The sequence below is a fragment of the Ovis canadensis genome, chromosome 2 (assembly GCF_042477335.2).
Source record: "Ovis canadensis isolate MfBH-ARS-UI-01 breed Bighorn chromosome 2, ARS-UI_OviCan_v2, whole genome shotgun sequence".
NCBI lineage: Eukaryota > Metazoa > Chordata > Mammalia > Artiodactyla > Bovidae > Ovis > Ovis canadensis.
The window spans coordinates 4352583-4376903 of NC_091246.1; the positions used below are offsets into that span (position 1 = coordinate 4352583).

General features: G+C 43.8%; 1 protein-coding gene across 3 annotated transcripts in view; it reads left to right on the top strand.

Moving 5' to 3' along the window:
- Positions 1–24321, top strand: part of BRINP1 (BMP/retinoic acid inducible neural specific 1) — a 198638-nt gene that overhangs the window by 126168 nt on the left and 48149 nt on the right. The window contains exons 1-3 of one of the 3 annotated variants that reach the window (XM_069573831.1): positions 7325–7394; positions 7813–7982; positions 10891–10996. In XM_069573831.1, the coding sequence (XP_069429932.1) occupies positions 7830–7982; positions 10891–10996 (259 nt within the window). In that variant the 5' untranslated portion in view covers positions 7325–7394; positions 7813–7829. Of the gene's footprint in view, positions 1–7324; positions 7551–7812; positions 7983–10890; positions 10997–24321 lie in introns of those variants that run through there. The other 2 variants (XM_069573830.1, XM_069573829.1) reach the window with 2 other exon arrangements.

Here is a 24321-nt window from a genome sequence, read left to right on the forward strand (position 1 = left end):
TAGCAGCAGCAGTGAAACAATCAGGATTGGCGTGTTGGCAAAGGCAAGGGGGTAGCCCAAGTCATGGTTATCACAGTTGATCTTCTTTTTCCGAGGAGGGTGAGCACAAGCTGGAGTGGTTCCTGTAAACTTCCTACAGGAAGTAACAGTTTAACTCAGTAGGAGTTGTCTGTGTAGAGGAAGAGTGATGAAACGTTCTAGGCTGAGCACACAATATGCATTTCCAGGCAGATCAGCTCAGAAATGTGATGATGTAGAAGATGTGGGTGGAGAGGTTGGTTGGGCCAATTCATTCTTTCGAATCCACTCCTTAGGAATTTGCCTTGTTGCTGTTGTTACTTAGTTGCTTCAGTCCTGTCTGATTTCTTGCCACCCCATGGGACTGTATCCCGCCAGGCTTCTCTGGGCATGGGATTCTCCAGGCAAGAATACTGGAGTGGGTTGCCATTTCTTTCCCCAGGGGATCTTCTCCAGGGGATCAAACTCATATCTCCTGCATTGCAGACCAGGAAAGCCCCAGTTACTCATATTTGCCACACCTTTTTTAATATTTGCTTATAGTAGGCATTGTAGGCCCTCTTTAGCCTGCAAAAATGACAAGTTAGATTATATTATCTCCATTTTGTATATAAAGAAGCTGAGACTTCCAAGAGGTATAGCTAAGATTGGTGACAAAATTAAAATTTTAACTTAGGGCTTTCTGTCCACAAAGCTTGCATTATTTTTTGGCCCAACATCTGTCATCTCTTTAACCAGCTCACTGACCTGCCAACCCACCCAATCCAACAATCAATCAGCCAGCACGTATTGGTTAACTGATGAATGTTAAGTCATGTCCTATAAATTCTGCTCTATCATAAAATGAAAATGAAATCACTTCTACATCGAGTGTGGCATTAACATGTACTCTTTTCTTTAAACTTCCCCCACCTCCCATTTCACTTGAAAAAAGAAAAAGAAAAGCAGTTACTGAGATCAATGCAGTTCTTCCATTAGAAACTGTGTTCTGTCCAAGTCCCCGGAAGTCCCAAATAACGACTTTCCTTTTGCAGTGAAATATATTTTTAATTTCTCCAAGGCAAGGTGGTGAATTATTCACAGAGCCTTGTTCCTCTCCTGTTTTTACAGCACAACATTTTAAAATATGCAGAGCACTGGATTGAGTTCCAGTGTTGGACAGCAAGCCCTTAAATGCCTCCTCCATCCTCAGCTGGTGGAGTGGGGAGTGGGGAGGTGGGAGGATTTCCCGTTGATGGACACAGCGTCAGCAGCCACGTGAGGTCCTTCTCACATCATCACTTCATTCATTCATTCATGGAAAAGTCTTTCTTAAGAGCGTCCTCATACGATGGCAGAGACGAGAGCCGTAGATCGTAGGGTCTAGAAGGGTGGGTTCTGGCGTTTGATTGCCTGGTTCTCACCAGTTTTGTGTCACCTTGACAGCTTACTCGATATTCCCAGCCTTGGTCTCCTCTTGTGTAAATAGAAATAATACTAGTATTCGTGCATACTTTGAGGATCATGGACAATGAGGCATTGACTGCTTATTTCGGTGTTTGGCACCTAACAAATCATGGCCGTTGTTGTTCTTGCGATCGTTGTTATTTTGGGGGGGGTTCCCCTGGTGACTCAGCAGTTAAGAACCCACCTGCCAACGCAGGAGACGCAGGAGGTGTGGGTTCCATCCCTGGGTTGGAAAGATCCAACCAGGCGGGCATGGCCACCCACTCCAGCTTTCTTGCTGGGAGAGTCACACAGACAGAGGAGCCTGGTGGGCTGCAGTTCATGGGGTCTCAGAGAATCAGACAGGCCTGAGACGGAGCACAGCACAGAGTGTTACTGTTTAGCGAGACTCACACACTGGGGACTCAGGACTACAGCCCCTTCCTCCCACTCACTAGGTGAAAGGCAGATGCAGAGAAGTTCACTTTCTTGCCTGGCTCTCCATTTTTCCATATAAATATAAGGAAGTGCAGAGAATTGTATTCACTATAATTTTTCCTAAGGAGAACACCATATTCATTTAGAAGAACTGCTTTGATGAGCTGTTTGAGGTGTCAGGTGAGTTCCTGAGGGCATACTCAAACAACAAAAGATGATCCTTAAACTGTCACTTACGGGACAAGTAGATGCGTTTAGAGACGAGGAAGGAGAGGGAGTGAGGAGGAGGAGGCACAGTCGGGCACAGTCGGCGGGAGGGCTGACATCTAAGACGTTTCTCTGGGATCCTCACTTTTGGGGCAGCGTCTGTTCAACTCATAAAATACTTGATGTGAGTGCCTCTTATAGACAGTGATGAAGTGAAAACATTGGGGTCTGGAATGACAGTTAATACAGGGATGGTCATTCCCCTTGGTTCCTCTGAAGCTTATATTTTAGACCAAAGGGAACACCTTGCAGGCTGGGTGTCTGTGTGATACATATAGCTAAGCTTGTACACGTGCGTGGGAGCGCATGCCCGCTTGCACAGGTGCCTGCTAATACTTTCGTGAAAGCTCATCTATATATGGACACACGTACATATGCATTGCACACGTGCATATGCCTGGAACCAGTGAATATGGTGGCAGTGTATACATATATGTGTACATGTGAGCTTTCACATGTACGTGGATGTATGCATATTGCAGGGATGTCTGTTGAATGTGTGAAAGCCTATGGTTTTGTGCTTGTGTAAATGTGTGTGTGTATACTCATTACCCACCCTGTATTTTGGGAGGGCTCCCCTTGGCTAAGAGGAAGGCTGTGAACTAAGTCACTGGGAAAAGGCTGAGGAAAGGCTTTTCAGAAGGAAAGGCTGAGGGATACCCCAGAGACCTGAAGTCCAGACATGCCCTTCCCTTTCCTGGGCACAGTGTCCCCTAGTGACTCAAAAGGCTAGATGATGGATTTCCCCCTCATCGCCCATCCTCGGCATGTCCCACTTTGTCCTCCCCCCAAAAGAAATACTGCAGAGAGTGAGACAAAACCCCCAGAGGACAGAAAGACTGAGGAAAGGTCTATGAGGGGTGAAGAGGCAATTTGCAGGAATGCCCAAATGGGAAAGCAACTCTAAACAGAATGTTCTCTTAATAAACAAGAAATTAAGTCTTAATAATGCAGCAAGAAGCCCATTAACCCCTCTTGATCTAAGGTTTGCTTCTTCCAGTTCTCAGTCCTAAGGGACCTGGGCTATTTCGCCTTCTCTTTCACAGGCCCCTTAGAGAGCCTGAGCTGACACGTGTAATATTTATTTCCTCTGCCTCCTGGCTCTAACTTCTAGCTTATATTGACTTATTTAATCATTTACTTCTCCATTCATCTATCTGTTCATCTATCCATTTAATCATCTGTCTCCCCATCCATACATCCATCTACCCATCAAATGGTAACTGAACTTTGGCTCTTCATTTGACCTGGGAGAAGCACTGGGAATATTACAAAGAAGAATCAGATAGAGTCCTTCTTGCCTCAGGCCACTACTCACCCTCTGGAACTCAACATCTAATTGTTGAGTATAAAGTCATCATTAAGCCAAGTCTGTTCAGGTTGCTGCAGATCCAAAGGATGGACGGTATGTTCTCCTATATAACTGCCAAAGGCTTCATGGGAAGGTGCAGATATGAGTGTCTTATCCTGAACTCAGCTTAAATCTAGGCATGGGGAACCCAAAGATTAATTTTAATGATCCTAAATCTTCTCACTGGGAGATTTCAGTCTAGTAGTTAAGGAAGATATGTCATTCAACAAACACTGTAGAGCCGGGCCACTTCTGTATTTATCCCTTCATCCACACATAAAATGCTGATCATTTCTTAAGCACATAATATATGATTGTGCTAGACAACGACAACGAAGTGATGAAAGGCTCTTATATCCTCGTTGACTTCACAGAGCTTCTTCTCTAGTAAAAGAGACAGGCTGTTCAACAAGCAATCACCAGGAAGTGTAGCAGGTAACAAACTGCAGAAATAAAAGGGGGCCATGCATGAAAGCATGTGGTTAGCGTTCTTACTTCAGCCTAAGTAAACAGTTGGTGACTCACGGGAGGCTTCCCAGAGGCGGTGTTGCGTTTGGTGCCACCTGAGCGGTGAGTAGAAGTCAGCCAGGAGGAAAAGCAGAGCCCCAAGCATGAGAGGAAAAAGGACACATTTGTGTAGGACCGAGCATAGCTGGAGTGACAGCAGATGCAGCTGGGGGCGATCAGGTCACCAGTGGCTTGGGTCCTGCAGTACCGATGGGGATGCAGGCACCCCTCTTCCAGGCTGCATCCCACCCCACGCAGCTGTACCTTCACTCTTCATCTGGCCTATGTTTTGAAGTGATTCCTGCGTGTGTCTGTCTCCCTAGACCAGTGTCGTCCAATCGAAATATGACATTAGCCGCTAGTGTGAGTCACATGTGCCATTTACAACTTTCCAACCACGTTTTTAAAAGTGAAAAGAAAAGGGGAGAATCAATTTAACCATATATTTTATCTCACATAATATATCCAGAATATTATTTCAACATGTAATGAAAAACTGTTATTGGTGTTTTTATTTCTTTTTTTCCTTAGTCTGTTTTTATTTTGTAATTGAAGTATAGTCGATTTACAACATTGTGTTACTTTTAGATGTACAGCGGAGTGATTCAGTTGTGTGTTTTTTTTTCAGATTCTTTCCCATTATAAGTTACTATAAGATACTGAATATTGTTCCCTGCATTTTATAGTAAATCCTTGTTGCTTATCTTTTATGTATAGTAATTTGGACCTGTTAATTGCACACTCCTAATTTATCCATCCTACCCTCTTCCCTTTGGTAACCATAAGTTTGCTTTCTGTGTCTGTGAATCTGGTTTGCATATAAGCTCACTTGTATCACTTTTTAGAACCTGCATATAAGTGACATCACGTGATATTTGTCTCTCTCTCTTACTTCTCTTAGTATAATCATCTCCAGGTCCATCCACGTTGTAGTGAGTGGCACGGTTTCATTCTCTTGTATGACTGGGTAATATTCCATGGCACCTATGTAACACGTCTTCATAAGACAAGCATCTGTTGATGAGTGTTGAGTTGTCTCCTTGCCTTGGCTGTTGTGAATAGTGCTGCTATGAACGCGGGTACATGGATCTTTCCAAATCAGAGATTTCTCTGGATATGTGCCCAGGATTGCGATTGCTGGATCACATTTTCAGTTTTTTAAGGAGCCTCCATACCATTTTCCATAATGGCTGCACCAGTTTGCATTCCCACCGACTGTGGAGGAAGGTTCCATGTTCTCCACACCCTTTCCAGCCTTTGTTGTTAATGAGATATTTTAGTTTTCTTTTTTTTTTACGTTGTCCAGTTCTTGGGATTCCACTGTGTAGTTTGTAGGCACAGTGCATCTCAGTTTGGAATGACCGGATTTCAGATGCTTAGCAGCCACATTTGGCCAATGGCTCCTATACTGGGCAGCACACTCATTCACTGGGTGACTGTAAGGATGGGGGCGCTGTCTTACTCACTTGTCACTGTTGCCTGGCGGAGTGCTCAGAACACACGGAATACAGTGCATATATGGGAGCTAAACAGAATGGACTCCCTGGAGAGCGATAAAGCGAGGTGATGACAGCTGTCTTGCAGGGGAGGGTGTGGCCGGGAAAGCCGCACCAGGAAGGTGATAACGGAGCAGGTTCTGAAGCGTATACAGGAGACACCAGGCCACAGACGCAGGGCAGTAAGAGGAGGCAACCCTGGAAAAGGGCTCAGAAAGCCGGACAGGATTTCAGGAGCCAGACATGCCGAGGGAGGAAATCACGGCATTCCAAGCAGAAAATAAAGAAATAAAAATGGAGTCTGAGGAAAGACCGGGAGAAATTGGGCAAGAATAGAGCACGGAGGCAGAATGAATGGTTTGGCTGAAAGACAGACTGTAGGCTCCACCGGGAGCACTCCATACCACGAGGAAACCACGCTCTAAACGCAGTCATGGCGGGGCCAAGGCGGAGGGATTAACGTGTGTCAGGACCGTGTCTGCCTCCTAGGATAACCACTGTTCTTCCCAAATTAGTTGTTGTGTGTGTGTGTGTGTGTGTGTGTTTTAACCTTCCCTTTAACTCAAAAAATCATCAGCATTCTAAAGAAATTTCAGTTATCTTAGATATCAGCCTTTTGTCCTCAGAAAGTTATCGGTAACATTTATTCTCTGATGACTCTATTGTATTGGGTTGAGGCAAAGTAAGGATAAGTCTTATATGATTGATAATGTGCCGTATTGAACAATGGCAGAACTCATTCTGGACCAGGCAGAGCTCAGGTACTTCATATCATTAACATATTTAGCGCTATGACAACCTAGGAGGCAAACACAGTTACTGCTTCCAATATCATGCATGGAGAGCCTGCAGTGCCGAGAGATTAGGCAACTGGCTCCTGTAGCTAGTTCAAATCCAGGCAGCCTAGTTCTAGAATCAACGGTTCTGCTACTATTCCAAATGATTTTGGTTGCTACAACAAACAGATACTAATGTAAGGACTTTGTATGTATTAATTAATTTATTCTTAATTACTCCATGGAATAGGTGCTATTCTTCTTCTAATCTTATTCGTGAATAAGCTGAGAAACAGAGAGGTTAACGAATGTCCCCAAGTTCACAGTTAGTTGAGAGTGAAACCAGAGGGGCAAGAATCATATCTGTTTAGGTGGAGCTTCCCTTCTGAAGTTCTGATGAATCATCCTGTTATCAAAAATAAAATCCACCATAAACTCGTACTGTTAGTAACACATGCATTTATTTCTAAGGAAAATTTCATGGAGTAAATTAGGTAAGGTTTTCTCTCTCTATCTCTTCTACGCTATGCCTAACTTTCTTGTCATCTCCCCTCTCCTCCAAAATGTAGCTTAAGAAATATTTATCGAATAAATGAAAAAAGTGGATGGATTAACTGCTAATTATTAATATATCCCAAGCACCAGACTTTGGACAAAGGATTATGTTACATGCAGTCCCTCAGTTGTGTCCATCTCTTTGCGAACCCTCTGTCTATGGAATTCTCCAGGCAAGAATACTGGAGTGGGTAGCCATTTCCTCCTTTGAGGGATCTTTCCGACCCAAGGATTGACCCCAGTCTCCTAGAGCAGTGACTAATACAGACAGCGGGCTTCCCCAGTGGCTTAGTGGTAAAAAGTCCAGCTGCGATGTAGGAGACTGAGCTTCGAGTCCTGAGTCGGGAAGATCCCCTGGAGAAGGAAATGGCAGCCCACTTCAGTATTCTTGTCTGGGAAATCCCGTGGACAGAGGAGCCTGGCAGGCTGCAATCTGTGAGGTTGCAAAAGAGTCAGACATGACTTAGCAATTAAACCACAACAACAATAATACAGACAGTATCTGCTTTCACAGGACTGACAGTTTAGCTCTTCCTCTCTCTGCAGACACATAGTTACTCTGTATTTGTGTCTAAACTATGCCTTATCTCTCTCTCCCCCATCTCTCGCTCTCTCTGTCCATCCGTCTGTCTGGGAAGGGGTAGCAGAAGGAGGAAAGGAGGAAGCAAGGAGGGAGGAGAGGGGAGAAATGAGAGGAGGACTAAGAGGAACTGGGTGGTAAGAAATAACAAGAGGAGATGGAGAAAGGAGCGGGAAGGGATCAGTTGAGTTTGTTTTCACGATTCCCCTCCTGTTGAAGTTTTGTGCTCACCACCACTTCTGGACTGTCTTGCTTGCATTGTGCTCTTGATTTTCAGAAGCAGTAGGAAATCTGGGCAAAGTTAGAGGTCCAAAGCTATTGTCTGCTTTGAAGCCCTGAAGCCTCTCTACCCCTCATGGAGTTCAACGGCCTGCCTGACTTCTCTACTTTTCCCTGCAGGGGAGGAGGCCTTGACCATGTACATGGACAAAACTCGCCTGGACAGAAAATCAGGGAATGCCACGCAAAGTGTTGAAGCTCTGCACCAGCTTGCATCATCCTACTTTGTTGACCGTGACGGCACCATGAGGAGGCTCCATGAGATCCAGATATCAACAGGAGCAATCAAGGTACAGCTTGAGGGTGGCAGGTTCTTAAGACAGCAGCATTGCACTAAAGTGGTCTGAGTCGATGGACAAATGAAATCCCCAGCTTCCTTACTTCCTAAGGAGCTGACAGTGCCCTTGGCCAGCCATCCTGACTGAGGTTGTCCAATGCCCTATAATACCCTGAGCACTGTCATTAAGACCACATGTACTGATTTCCTGAGGCAGCCCTGGCTGTGGTCATGAGGCGTAATTATCCATAGTACTCTCTTTCACTCTTCAAGTTCTATGTAAATGATTTCCAGGCACCCTTTATAGGTGAAGAAACTGAGGCTACACTGGGTAATTCATTTTCACAAGGTCATAGAGTTCACAGAAGTCAGATTATGCCTAGGCCAGTAATTGGTTAACATCCGTGTTTTTCATCTCCCTCTCCCCATTTTACAGATGTGAACACTGAGGTCCAAAAGTTAAAGACTTTTGTTCAGGGTTACACAGCTAGCCAGTTCAGTAACAGGGATTAGAACTCTACTCTCTAGACCAGGGTCAGGAATATTTTTTGTCAAGAGCCAATAATAAATATTTCAAGATTTGCAGGTCATATGACCCCTGTTGCTACAACTCACCTATGCTGCTGTAGAACAAAATCAGCCATAGATAATGTATAGAAAAAATGATCGTAGCCAGTTCCAGTAAAAGTGTATTTATAAAAACAGCCAGCCTGTTACGCTCATCTACCCAGTGCTGTAGACCCTTCCAAGATGATGGAAAAGCTCTGAATGTGTGCTCTCCAAGACAGGAGCCACTAGACATATGGGGTTATGGAGCTCATGACGTGTGGCTGCTTACAAACTATATTATTTGCAAGGTTTTTTAAAAAATGTATTTAAATTTAAATAGCCATATTGGAAAGAGCAGCTGTAAAGTTTCAGCTCACTGCCTTAGAGCATAGGTACTTAAATACTTCACTTTCAATATAAGAAATTCAAGGATTACCTTTATAAAGAGAATTGAAGGAGGGCATTTTTGATAAAAAGGATTAGTTCTTTGAAGGGTTTCAGTGAAGATTTTTTAGCATCTCAAGTTCTCTTAAACCAGATTATACCTGCATTTTTTACCTCTCATTCTTCAGTCTGGTTTCTTCTGAATAAAATGCAGACTTAGTTGCTGTTGTTGTTAGTCTTCTATCAAGACATTAAAAGGTGCCTCTCAAGATAGTGTGTGTGTGAAGGCTTGGGGGGTGGCAGGGGAGTGTTGGTAGGAGTCAGGCAGATGAGTCAGAAATTGACCAAGGGAAGAGAAGAAACGTGGGCGGGAGAGCCTTGCTGAGGAGGAAGAGAAATAAATCAGATCGACAAACAAAGAGCCAGCTTATCCGAGAAGAATCGCCTGTATCGGGGGGATTATGTTGTTAGGGAACTCGGCACGGAGAGCTGGAGCTTTATGAAGCCATCGGAGTCAGAGTAGCCAAGCAAAGGCCTGGTTTTCATTATCACCAAATGGTTCCCTCCCCCCAGGATGGGACTCAGAATTGAGATATTGAAGCTCTGTCGGGAGATAATCCTCTCTTGTGCATCCTGGAGGTGCAGTCTGCCTCTTTAGGAGGAGTTTCTCAGAGAAATTAGACAGAGGCCGCTCAAGAAACCATTCTTGCAACAGCTCCACCCTCGACATTCAATCTGGGACTCAGGTTTTTCTAGCCATTTCTTGAGGCTACTTCAAGACCCCGCTGGTTAGAATGGGCCTCCCTGCCAGCTTTGTCTAAGACGAGCAGCCGACCAGGTGGGGAAGCTTTTCCAGTCGTTTCCTCTTCCTGAGTATCTCCATAGCAAGATGAATTGGTAGTTTTGAATGTCTTTCAACAATAACCATGCTATTATTCTATACACAAAAAAGAATAAATTACTTTTTTAAAGCAAAGCCTAATAACCTTCCATTTATGTACTGTTTCCTAAGTGCTGAACACTTCAAAAACATGATCCCTTTACTGTTAGGGTCGATATTGTAGAGATAGGGAAATTGAGGCTTATACAGGGGAGTTACTGACCCAAGCTCTACTGCTGGACAGAGGCGGAGCTGGCTTTCTTAGAATCCTCCTTCTCTATAGCAGTCAGAGCTGTGTCTTAGCAGCAGGATGCAAACCCCAAAACAAGCCCACCAACGATTGTGTGAAATAACAGAAAGTAAAGACCGAAGAGATGAAGAAGCCACTTTACATACTAACCCATTCATATTTCAAGGTTATCTTTTAGAACAGCTGTTTGCGCTGTTGTCCACCACCTCAGTTATTCTCAGACAGTGTTTTAGAAACACACCACCAGTGTGCTTTTTGCTAACTTTTATGTGAAAATGGGAATGAGTGTATTGCTCTTGCCTAATGACAATGTGTGCGTACTCATCACTAACGCGCATCGCCCTTCATACGGCTCTTGGTGATGAGATGTCTATCATCGAACATGCACCAGGTGTCAGGCACTTCCGCCCATCGGGGTTAGTCTCACAGCCTTCATGGGGAGGATTTATTAGCTTCAGGTTCCAGGAGCCTAGAGAAGTGCCTGCCTGTGGTCACACAGCAAATCAATGGCCCAGCCAGGATTTAACACTGACCCTCCTATTTCCAGAGCCCATGGTTTCAAAATACACTTTTGTGTTTCCACTTGTTATTAGTTCACATAATACAGTGGCTCGGTGACATGAGAACCAAGGGTAGAATCTGGGCGTTCTGGCTCCCGTCTGTGCTAGACTGCCCTGCTACCCTGACCGCTTGGCGCCAGTCAGCCCTGGTCCTCGGCACAGGCAAGGGGCTTGGGGGGTGGCCACGGGCGCAGTGAGACTCTCCCTGCTGCTGCTTCGCTGCTAGGGGCCGACTCTGCAGGACCTGTCTCAGCCAAGGGCACCTGTCTCACCCCTGTCGCCCTCACTGTCCACTCAGGTCACAGAGACGCGCACTGGGCCCCTGGGCTGTAACAGCTACGACAATCTGGACTCTGTGAGTTCCGTCCTTCTGCAGAGCACCGAGAGCAAGCTGCACCTCCAAGGTAGGGTGCCAGCGGAAGTGATGGGGGCTGAGACGGGGAGGAGGGGCAGCCTGCGGGAGGAGGGGTGGGAGAGCGTCAGGAGGCCAGAAGGGAGGGAGGAAGGAGCAGAAGATGAAAGGCAGAGAGAAACCAATGAAAGCCAAAAATATGGAAATTAAGACAGTTGTGATTTGATGTCTTTTTTAAAATTTTAACATATATGGGACATTAAATTCATGGTTATTAATTAGTTTTCAGAGATAAAGTATGGAAATGTGAGCTTTATCTGATTATTTTGATGAAAATGTCTAAACAGTGTTATTTATAGATGTTCCAGATCTAATATATATTAAAGTTTCATATCATAGCATCTGAATTTCCTATATTATTGTGTTTGATTCTCAATGTATTTTGGCAGATGTTATTTGAATTCAAAAAACTATAGGGCACTTTATAGAATTTGGGGTTCCGTGTAATCTTTCTCCTTCTTTGTTAATCATTCGCAGTTTTTAGTACATTCATACATATATATGTGTTTGTGTAGGTGTGTGTGCTTTTAGCAGAGTTTGCAAATGAGAACATTCAGTGCTGGCTAAAACAGAGCAAGACAAACACTCTTAGGGATTGCTAGTAAAATTGCAATAATTCCAAGGATTAGTTTGTTGAAGTATATATCTGTATTTGTTTATTATCTATTGTATGTAAAGTCGATATACACTCAAGACCTTGAAGGAAACATGTTTTAACACAGTCATTTTATCCTGATTAATTCATCATGAAGAGAAGTTGTAGGGGGGGGAAATGATAAGACTTTTAAGTATAGATAGTGCTGTTTTAAAAAGCATAATTTATAATAGCAAAGAAAGAAACAATGTAAAGATCTCAATTTTCTACCTGAGGAGACTAAATGAATTATGTAGCATCCATACCACATAATATTAGGCAGGTGCTAAAATGTTATTTGTAAAGAATTTTCAACTACAAAATGATTTGGTATGATGTTAATTAAAAATGGATGATTTTGATTGAAGGAATGGTATGAGCTTAATGTAAAAGGATAAGGAAAAATAAAATTGCAAGGAATTATGCCGAGATGTTAAGAGGTTACTTCTGGATGATTAGGTTAGAGGTGATTTATTTTAGGCTTCCAATTCCTTTTCTAACTTTTCCACAATGATCATGTATTAACTTTATAGTCAGAAAAAAATGGCATATACTTTGACTTTGAGCGAGCTAAGAATGTGACCTTCTAGAAAGGTATATGATAAAGGTGATTCTGAATGTCAGTGGGAGGAAAGTTGGGTTTAGATTGGCAGATCAAGCTAAGCAGAGCCTAATATGACTTTTATATTCTGGTTCCTTGGCAACTCTTTGATTCATGCTCCTGTTAATAGAAGATGGTTGGAAAGCGGTACGGGGTAAGCTTGGCAGTGTCACTTGGGAGCAGTGAATGAAAATCCATCAGGGAAATTCAGGTCAAGAGAACAGTCTAGTGTTAAAAGCCGAGAAAACAAAACCTCAAATACATGAAGAATAATCCTATCCCTCTTTATTAGAGAAAAGAGTAGACAGATGGGTTTGGTCATGGCTGATAAGAATAGAGTAAGAAAGGCTGACCAACCTTGGGGGTGCTAAGATTTCCACCGTTAGTTCCCGAGATGCCTATAGTGAACTTGCGGAGTGAGAGCAGGGTTTGAATCCAGGAAGTGTGGCTCCGACCTGTGTCTGATCACCCTGCTGTGCACGAAGGAGGTAGAGAGACCTGTGAGTTATATCTGGAGTAAATTTAGACAGGATGAGCAAGATGGTGCTAGCAAGTTATTAAGATCTTAGGGATATTTAGAAACTGATTTACCTTGAAGCTACAGAAGTTTAAGATCCAGGGCTCTCTGGCCTTCTAAGTCCCTAACTTTTCTCATTCTAAATATTCACATTCCCATGTGATTTTGAATTCCTTTCCTCAGTAGGCACCTGTAGCATAAGCCTCAGTCCTCCAAAACCCAGCTCTGCCATTGGCTCCAGTATTTGTTGCTCAGTCACTAAGCACTTAAATGAAGTGAGCATTAATTTGAGAGTAGTAGGAACCATGAAAGGGTTTTAAAAAACAAAATAGCAGGAAGAGATTAATGTTTTGGAAGATCAATCTGGCTATTGTGTGGTCAGTTAATTAAAAAGAGTAGATTAGAGGTTGGTGACCAGTTAGTTAGGGACTGCTGCAGTATTCAAGCAGAAATGTCACAAATTTAGGAAGGAACAGTTGAGATGGAGTGAAATAGAGCAATTTCGGAGTTACTTAGGAGGCATCATGACCAGGATTTAGTGAAAATAACGTGAAAATTTAGATATTTGAGTGACTGGAGTGAGAAGATAAGATAGAGCTGATGGACAGGAAAATACATATGATTCAAGGTAGTGTGTAATATAATAGAGATAGTAAAAGTAATGCACATTATTATGGAGATTCAGGAAAATAAAAAGGTAATTCGTTCTGTCTAGGTAGAGGAGTCATAGAAAGGAGAAAAATATTCTCCTGATGGAGAGTAGAACAGAGAAGCGTCTTACTGTAAGACAGAAGAGTATCTCTTGATTTAGAGGTAGGCTGATATTTATACTTGGACTGCAAGGAGATCTAACCAGTCCATCCTAAAGGAGACCAGTCCTGGGTGTTCATTGGAAGGACTGATGCTAAAGCTGAAACTCCAATACTTTGGCTGCCAAAGACCCTGATGCTGGGAGGGATTGGGGGCAGGAGGAGAAGGGGATGACAGAGGATGAGATGGCTGGATGGCATCACCGACTTGATGCACATGAGTTTGGGTGAACTCTGGGAGTTGGTGATGGACAGGGAGGCCTGGTGTGCTGCGATTCATGGGGTCGCAAAGAGTCGGACCCGACTGAACTGAACTGAACTGATATTTATTCAGTAGCATACAGAAAGCAGTGAGTGAAACAAAAAGGTTGATAAATTGGACTACATTAAAATTAATTTCTGTTCATCAGAAGATGCCATTCATAGAATGAAAATTCAATGGAGTGGAAGGCAATATCAATGATAAATGTATCTGAGCCAGAACTGATGTGTAAAATATGGACACCCCAGGATCGAACCTAGGCCTCCTGCCTTGTAGGCAGAGCTACCAAGGAAGCATGCAAAATCTGTAAACAACCTCTGAAACCAGTAAGTAAAAGGCAGACAGTCCAGGGAGACAGGAAGAGGGATGAAAAGACACGAATAGGCAGTCCAGAAACAAGAATATCAAAATGGCAAACAGATATTTGAAAAAGTGAATAACTTTACTTGTCCTCAGAAAATGTAGATTGAAACAGTCCAGTGTCGTAACACAGCAGTCAGTCTGGCTCAGTTGGAAAAAACTGACGATATCCAGGAGTGATGACGTGGAACAGTGGGTGTGTACACGCATTGCTTCCAGAAGAATACATTTTCCAAATTACTTTGGAAAGCTCTTCTTGGCAGCTTCCACTAAGAACTCAATATGCCTTGACCCCATGACCCAACAGTTACAACTCCTAGGAATATGCCCAAGAGAATTATTACATATGTTCACCAAAAATCATGAGTGTTCACGAGTTTTGTTCAAAAGAGTCTCCTAAATGGAAATGGCCCCCAAATCCCCATCAACAAGAAAATGGATAATTTGTCATACAGTCACATGACGGGCTACAGTACAGAAATGAGAAAGAATAAACTCCCATTCGTATTTTATTTTCCCTGCTCTGGGTCTTCATCTCAGCGTCCGGGCTTTCTCTAGTGGTGGAACACGGGCCCAGTCGCTATAACGCATGGGCTTAGTTGCCCCGCAACATTGGAGACCTTAGTTCCCCCACCAGGGATGGAACCCATGTCCCACGTGTTGAAAGACAGATTCTTAAGCACTGCACCACCGGAGGGGTCCCTAAACTACTGTTCTATGCAGCAGTATGGAAGAAGCTCATGAATGTAACACTGAATTCAAGAGAGACTTCCCTGGTGGTCCACTGGTTAAGAATCTGCAGGCGACGCCGATTTAATCCCTGGTCGGGGAACTAAAATCATACGTGTCACAGATCAACTAAGCCCTAGTCCACAACTAGAGAGAAGCCCGCGCTCCCCAAGGAAAGAGCCCAGGTGCCACAAGCAAGACCCGAAAGAATAAGTATTATAAAAAGAAACAGAATTAAAGAAGCCAGACAGGAAAGAGGAGATGCTGTTATGATTCTGCTCTTTCCACCAGTCAGAAACAGTTAGACACACACACTGTTTCAGGATTCCTTTGCAGAGGAGGAACAGGGGAGTGATGGGAAAGAGATGAGAGAGGTTTCTGGAGGTCTTGGTAAGGTTTTGATCATGATGGCACACACGGATGTGTTTACTTTGTGAAGATCGATACAGCTATACACGCATGACTTATATGTGTACATTTCTGTGTATAAAATATGCAGCTATTACGCTTTTTATTTAATAATGTGCTCTATTTTGACATCCTCTGCAAAAAGAAAACGTGAATAAAATGGAGACATAAAAGAGCAGCAGGTGGTCCAGCCCAGCCTAAAGGGAAGCTGCATGGACTTGTGGGTTGAAGAACCAGAAATAACAGACGCTGCTTATTAAGCATGTCTTTGTGTGCCAGGAGCTGTGTTAATTTAGTTTTACTACACTTACATTTATGTGTTTCTTTTTATTTAACTTGTATCTGTTTTATATAATGGGATTTATTGCATTTTTAATGCTCACAGCATTTATAAGGGAAGCATAGATAAACAACATTCCCAGTTTGTAGGTGAGACTGGGGCTGAAGAGAGGTTTCTTAATAAGCCACTGAGCTGGGATTTTAACCCCAACAGCCTGACTTTAGGGTTTCTCCCTCTTAAAATGGGTAGCTCCATATCCCTCTGGTCCCTCCTAATGCCTCTGCCTGAGGGTTGGGGGCAGATTCTGCAGGTTTGTTAGGGTAGATGGAGGATTATACAAATGGCACTCAAATGACCTTCACTTTGTGCTGTTTCATAAAAGATTCACAGAACTAGGCAAAGGTGGAGAGAAATAGAAAAATTTTAAAAAAAAAAGGAAGTTTGGAGACGGAGACTCGAAATGAGAAAGAATCATGGAAATGAACAGAGGCTATTAGTAGTCAAAGCAGCAACCATCGAGCTACTTGTAATAATGCTAATGGCATAATGATAACTTCTCATTTTTATCTTTCTCTCTCCAAGAAGCCCATTGGGTGTTTCACCGACATTGTCGTGTAATTGAATTGAGTATCCATCTGGTGAGATGGATGTACAGAGAACAGACCTCTGCCTCCATAGCTCACTGACGTGGAAAGGGATGCAGAAAAAATAGTTTGCTGAAATCAAGGGATAATTCAGAAATGTATTCATTCACACATTCCCTTACTCATTTAGTAATATTTATTGAATGTCAGCTATACATCAGACATTGTTTTAAGAACAGGATATAGAGCCCTGAATGAGCTAACTCTCAGTCATTTTGGAGTTCACATTGAGTGTGAGGGTGTTGGGCGAGCAGACATTAAACACGTAAACACAGTCAGAGAGATAGTGAGGGAATAGGTCACCTAGAAATTTGTAGACCATGGAACAGGCTTTAGATTTTACTCTGAATGAAATGAGGAGCCATTGCAAATACGGGCGGTGGAATAACTGGACCTGACTTCCATTTTACATGAATTACTGCGACCGTTCTGTAGAAGAGGCTTGTCGAGGGCAAGATCACATACAAGGGACCCAGCTAGAAGGCCATCATATTTATTAAGGTGATAGAAAGATGACAGCCTGGGCCATTGATAGTGATTGTGGGGCTGTAAGAAGTGGCTGAATTATGGCTGTACGTTTGATTCAAGTACTGCTGACATTCTTTGTCAGTGGACTGAGGAAACACTTATGAGAGAAGGAGAGAAACAGAGGATGTTCCCGGAGTTTTGTCTGAGCTGCAGTGGTCGGGCTCCCTTCCTGCTATGGCAAATACTGTGGAAGGGATCTGTCTTGATGGGCCGTGAGGAATTGGGTTTTAACCCAGGTTTGAGAAGTCTGTTATGTCTACGTTGAGTGGACATTTGGAAAGTCAGAGGAGATGACAGTGATGTAAATTAGCATAGGGATGATATCTAATGATGTGCGGTTGGGTAAGATCACCTTGAGAGAGGGTATAGATAGAGAAAAGAAGGAGCCCAGTGATTGAGCCATGGGGAATTTAATATTTATAAGTTGGGATAATGGCATCATAATGAGGAACAAGAAAAGGAAGCTAAGAACTGTCTGAGGAGCAGAGTGGAGGCAGTGATGGGAAGAGAGCCAAGAGAATGTGGCACCCTAGGAATCAGGTGGAGAGGTCATTGTCAATTGTGCGAATGGCTGCTGATGGGATGGGTAAGATGGATATGAGAAGAGAGTAGTGGGGTCAGCAACATGGAAGGCATGGGTGACCCTGAGAACAAAGCCTCAGTAGAGTTGTGGGAGTGGAAGCCTGAATAGACTGGCTTCAAGAGAAAATGAGAAGAGAGGAAGTGAAGGCAGGGCTTTAGCAAACACTCCTGAGGAATCTCACCGTAAATGGTACAGTAGCAGAAGGTGATGTGGGGTCCCTGAATTTTTCTTCTTTTTTAATATAGAAGCAACAAAACTCTGATATGTTGTCGGGGAGTTATCTTCAGAGAGGGAAACCTTGATTCTGTGAGCAAGAGGGATTTTGCTCCACTGAGGTTATGGTTGAGCAGGGAAGAGGGAATAGGATCTCGCATATGACTGGGATTATTTACCTTAGATAAGACCTCCTGCAAGTTCGCACAGGGTAAAGGGAAAAACAATATATGGACCCAAATGTGGGTCCGGTTCACAGTTGTGGTAACAGGGCCAGTTTCTTCAACTTTACTCCTGGTCACTTTTCATTGACCTGTTAAAAAAGATTTTTCAGATTTTCAGTTCAGTTCAGCTGCTCAGTCGTGTCCGACTCTATGCGACCCCATGGACTGCAGCACGCCAGGCTTCCCTGTCCATCACCAATTCCTGGAGCTTGCTGAAACTCATGTCCATCGAGTCAGTGATACCATCCAACCGTCTCATCCTCTGTCGTCTCCTTCTCCTCCTGCCTTCAATCTTTCCCAGCTTCAACGTCTTTTCCAGTGAATCAGTTCTTCGCATTAGTGGCCAGAGTATTGGAGTTTCAGCTGCAGCATCAGTCCTTCCAATGAATATTCAGGACTGATTTCCTTTAGGAAATCACTTTAAGATCTTAAGATCACTTACTGATCTTGAATTATTTCTCCTCTGCCTCCTCCTTTTTCCTTCCCTCCTTCCTCCTCCTCCTTTCCCTTTCTTTTTTCCCATCTCTTCTTGAAAGCTCAGCTCCTTCCAGAGCAGTCTCCATCACCTACCACTGATGCCCTCGGAATCTATTCATGCCCTAAATGACGGCTCTTCTCTCGTTCATTGAGTTCAGTCCATCTATCCACACCCAACACAGATGTCCATCCTCTCATCAGGAATCCTTCCTTCTCTACCTTGTCTTGGCTCACCTCCTCCCATCACCATTTCTCTCTTCCCAGGATCCTTGCAATGATTGTCAAACCAGTTTTCTTGATTCTGATCGCTTCTGCTGATCCATCCCCATCTAAGCAGCCAGTATGTTCTTCCTAGCACCAAATCAAATACTGTTACTTCTCTGCTTAAAACCCTTCCGAGTCTCTGAGCTGGGTATAAGGTATAGACCTGGGAGCCATGCTGGTGAGCATCAAAGCCTGTTTTCTTGGCTTTGTCATATTCCACCATCCAGTACATACCCGTATCCTTACTCCAGGCCTGTAAAATTTCTTACAGCTTACTGTGGGCATCTTTGTTGTTGTTGTTTTTATTACTTTGCACCTTTGGACATCATTTCTCCAGTTCCTGGACTTCCGCTTCTCCCTGGAAAGCCCCTCTTCCTGCACCTGCTCAGCTTGTTAGACACCCTGCGCATCTTCTTCTCACTCTCTGTCACGTATTATTATTAATCTGACTGCCTAGTTGGAGTATAAATTCCTCATTGCTAAGGGCCATCTCTGTCTCTAACATGATATATAGAATCCGGCTCATAAACAGCGTACATACATGGAAGACATGTGTTAAATGAATTTATAGATAGTTGAATAATTAAATGAATGAATCACCCAGCCCATAGTGAGCTCCATTTGCTCTGAATTCTAATGATTCTCATTCCACATCATGCCGGATCCAGTTCAACCTGAAAGAACGATGTCCTGAGGCCTCCTCTGTGCCAGGAGCCTCCCTTCCTGCATGGAGAGCATTCTTCAGAGGGCATATGCCTTTTCGGCCGCTTTGGAGGTTCTACCTTTCAGGCGAGAGCCAGGCCCCTTTACTCTCTCAAATGCCGCCTCTTCGCAGAAGCCTCTTTTAAGACCCCTTGTATGGCATTTTTTTTTTTTAACTTCATCTTGCAACATGTTCATTTTGTTTAGGTTTACCTTTCTTATTAAATTTAATCATAGGCTTCTTTAGGGAAGGGATTTTGCCAACTTTGTGTTTCATTATATTAAATATAGTGCTGTGGCCACTGGGACTCATATAATATCTATTTGCTGAACTGGAAGTTGGTGTAGTATCGGTGTAATGGTGACCAGAGAAGGCGGAGGACCAGGAGGCTGGGGGAAGGAGAGAAGAGGAAGGGAAACTGGCGTGGGAAGAAAGGGAGGCGAGAGCAGGTGAAGGGTGGAGGTGAAGGGTGAGGAGGTGAAGGGTGGAGGAGGGTGGGGGAAGGGCAGAGAAGAAAAGGGGAGAGGAGCAGGGGGGTGAAGAAGTGGCAAGGCGAGGAGGAGAGGGAGGGGCGAGAGGAGGCGCCACGGAGAAGGAGCGAGCCCCTTTCCTCGGCCGTTCACATCATAAACTGAACAGAGATGATTTTCAAAGCCTCTTGCATCAAGTAGGAGACAGAGAGGGCAGAGCGTGTGGAGCTGTTTAAAAGCAACATTATTTTGAGCTGTTACAGCTTCTCAGGCATCGTGCTTATACCCATGAGCTGGTTTATCTCTCCCACCAACTGAGAGCTAGGGATTATGCTCCCCATTACACAGATGAAGAAACTGAGGCCTCCCAAGGTAAAGTCACTTTCCCAAGGCCCCCACCCCCCAGCTTCCGGCTCCTGGCTGCCTGGTGCCAAGATAGCTTTTCTCCGGGAGCTTCGAGTCAGTGCAGCACATTCTCCGTGTGGAGAGAATGGGACTAAATCCCTGCGCAGCTGAAGTGGTAGAGGAAGAGAGGAAGGAAGGTGATTCCGTCTTTCTTTCATGAAGCCCTGCACCCCCGGCGGCCTTGTGACCTCAGCGGGAGCGCCGAGTGATGGCTCCCAGCGCTGGCTCTAGTCAGCAGCTTTGGGCTGAATCCTCATTAAGAATTAGCCCGGGGTCGCAGGCAATGGCTCGTGACTAAGGGCCTTCTTGCTGATTAGCCGGGGTCTAGGAGGCACTGATGGGGATCCGAATTTCCGCCTTCCCGCGGCTCTGTCTGTAAAAGCCCGTGGAACAAAAGAGCAGCGTCTTCATGACAAATGGGATTGCTGACTTCCACCCAACTGCTTGAGTCCAAATATTGGTTTTCCTTTATGAGCCAAGGAGCAGTGTGTTCTCTGCCTTGTGAGAAAAAGTGGAGTTCCTCTTGGTAAGGAGATTGAAGATACCGATTAAAGACTGGATCAGAGCATAAGTAGAATAGGGAGGCACGCATGCGCAGTTGCTCAGTCATGTCCACCTCTTTGTGACTGGAACCCATCAGGCTCCTGGGTCCGTGGGATTTCCCCAGTAAGAATACTGGAGTGGGTTGCCATTTCCTCCTCTAGAGGATCTTCCCGACCCAGGGATCTATCCTGTGTCTCCTGCACCGGCAGATGAATCCTTTACCACTGAGCCAGCAGAGAGACCCAGGATGGGAGGATCCCAGAGCAAATGTGAAAGTGATAAGTCCTTGAACTAGATAATTAAGCCTCTGAGCTTCTTCTGGTCTTCTAATCTGCAAAATTAGTCCGACTGATGCTGAAGCTCCAATACTTTGGCCACCTGATGCGAAGAACTGACTCAGTGGAAAAATCATGATGCTGGGAAAGACTGAAGGCAGGAGAAGAAGGGGACGACAGAGGATGAGATGGTTGGATGGCATCACCGACTTGATGGACAGGAGTTTGAGCAAGCTCCAGGAGTTGGTGATGGATAGGGAACCCTGGTGTGCTGCAGTCCATGGGGTCGCAAAGAGTTGGACACGACTGAACTGAACTGAATCTGCACAAAATGGGAATGAAAATACCCCCGTCTCAGAGCCATGTTTCTGCGTTTATTTGGAAAATATGTAGAAAGTTCAGATGGTAAAAAAAAAATCTGCCTGCAATGCGGGAGACCTGAGTTTGATCCCTGGGTTGAGAAGATCCCCTGGAGAAGGAAAGGGCAACCCACTCCAGTAATATCGCCTGGACAATTCCATGGATGGAGCCTGGCAGGCTGCAGTCCATGGGGTTCACAAAGAGTTGACACATGACTGAGTGACTTAACACTTAACACATATATGGAAAGCATCTGTCCTAAAACGAAGGCTTCTGCTGCTGCTGCTGCTGCTAAATTGCTTCAGTCGTGTCCAACCCTGTGCGACCCCATAGATGACAGCCCACCAGGCTCCTCCGTCCCTGGGATTCTCCAGGCAAGAACACTGGAGTGGGTTGCCATTTCCTTCTCCAGTGCATGAAAGTAAAAAGTGAAAGTGAAGTCGCTCAGTCGTGTCTGACTCTTAGCGACCCCATGGACTGCAGCCTACCAAGTTCCTCCATCCATGGGATTTTCCAGGCGAGAGTACTGGAGTGGGGTGCCATTGCCTTCTCTGCTAAAACCAAGAGGATTGATATAAAGTAATAGATGATTTCCTGGATAATTCTCACATGCCAGGAATAGAGTTCATTCTTTTATATCAGTCTATCGTGGAAACCTCAACACAATCCATTTTGCAGTTTTGTGAATTGAGGCTCACAGATGTTAATTAACTGTCTTGTAGTCAGCAGAGCAGGAATTCGAGCCCATGTCCCCTCAGTGGCAGTGCTCTTTAAGTACGTACTACATCGTGTCTCAACCTGAAATTTATATCGTAATCATGGTTTTTATTGGAGCCGGTAGCTCTGTAGCCCTTTCTATGCACCGATAGGTTTTGCTGTTGACTTTTGAAAGTCTGTGATTTTCCTAAAATTACTTGCCAACTTGTGGATGTGCGTAGGCGTGCCATTTCCATAGCTATTCTCATACTCTCAAAAGAATCCAGAACCATAAAAGATCAAAATACCCTTTAGAACAGACGATTGTGAGAGCCTTGCAACATTCCAGGTGTAGATGATGATAAAAAGGGCTGCCTCTGACCAGGGGAAACCTGGAATAAAGTGGTGACTCAATACCCAGATCTGTATAGAAAGAGCTAGATATGCTGATGGAGTATTAGCTGTATTGTGTGTGTGTGTGTTAGCCGCTCAGTCGTGTCTGACTCTTTACAACTACGTGGACTGTAGGCCACCAGACTCCTCTGTCCAAGGAACTCTCCAGGCAAGAACACTGGAGTGGTTGTCATTCCCTTCTCCAAGCTGTGTTGAGGGAAGGCCTGTTAGAGGGTTCATCTGTTGGTGTGTGGTCATGTGAGGCTCTGCCTTTCAATAAACTTGTGGCCAAGTGTGCAGCCCAGAAATCCTGGACTGATCAGTGATCAATGAGACTGTTTGATCTACTTTAACCACCACATCCCACTCGATTCCTTGTTGATCTCATTGACTGTACAGAAATCAGGCATCAGGATGGTCAAAACCTTAATCACCCATAGAAATTAATATATTGACTCTCTTTAAACAAGGTACCTGTTTGTTTATTTATTTATTTTTTATTTTTATCTTTTGTTCTTACCTGTCAGAATTTCTTAGGTGGAATTAAGCTCTCCTTTGGCACTGTGAACATAGCTCTTTCAATGCATTTCACTGTATCCTGGGTACATTCTACCTTTTGTTATGTGCACGATTGTTCATATTTGCTACTAAATTCCAGTCAAGCTCCCTGAAAGTAGAATCCATATCCTTTTAAATGTGCTCATTATTCAGTTTTTACTTACTTGATGTGTGCTCTTACTTATATAGTATATGCCCAATATATATTTACTGATTTAAATTTATGTGAACTGTCAAATCAATTTGCTTTGAATCTTAGCATTTTTTTTAAATTGCGATGAAATATACATGACAAAGTTTAATGTTGTAGGCATTTTAAAGTGCACAGTTCAGTGGCATTAAGCCTATTCACAGTGCTGTGCAACTACCATCCCTAACTGGTTCCAGAACTTTCTAACCATCCCATGTGGAAATTCTGTATGCATTAAACAGGCCTCTCTGTTCTTCACTCCCTCCAGTTCCTGGCAACTACTGATTGCATTTCTGCCTCTATGTATTTGCCTGCTCTGAACTTTCATATGATTGAAATCATATAACGTGTGTGTGTGTGTGTGTGTGTGTGTGTCTGGCATCTTGAAACATGAGCAAGAAAGAAACCTTTTGTGGTTGGAAACCGCTGGGATCTGGGGGGTCTTTGTTATGAAACAGAAAGTTAACCAAAGCTTAGCAGTTCTGAAACGCTGGCTTAAGCAACACAAACCACACTTCCTTACGACATGGCTTCGCAGTGCCTTGACCGGCTACTGTGTATTATGGGCCTCAAGAGCCGGACTGAATATACACAGTTTCCTGAATGTATTTGATCTTGGTTACATGTGCAGGTCCATGATTCTGGGTCATACAACTTGGCAAATGCTGGACTATTAATATAATATCATCTGGGTTAAATCCTGTCCAAAATAACTTTTACTCTGCTCTTACAAATGTAGAAGGCTTTTCCTTATTCCTTCTGCTGAAATGTGTGTATATTTTATCCTAATTCTGCATTTAAGAATTTTGTTCTCCTACCCAGCTGGGGCCCTTTGAGGTCAAAACCGTCTTATTAATTTTCAATATCTCTAGCATCTAGTACATTGTCTTCCTCAATAAAGTGGTGAATGAAAGGACTTTTCTAAGCATGGCAGAATTGAACAGCTTTATTTTTGCACATGTACTGTGATCTAGTTTTGTGTTTGATATCGTGGAAAGAATGCAAAGACATAGAAGCCAGTCATAGTTCTCAAGAATCATAATTTGTAACAATGGATCCCAAACAAAATGTGTGCTGAGTTTAGTGGCCAAGTCTTTTAGCATCATTGTTATCTTAGAAGGTTCTTTTTTTTTTTTTTTTTTTGATTTGTGCATTTCTTCACTCAGATGTTTCTTAACAGTATTGAGCTGA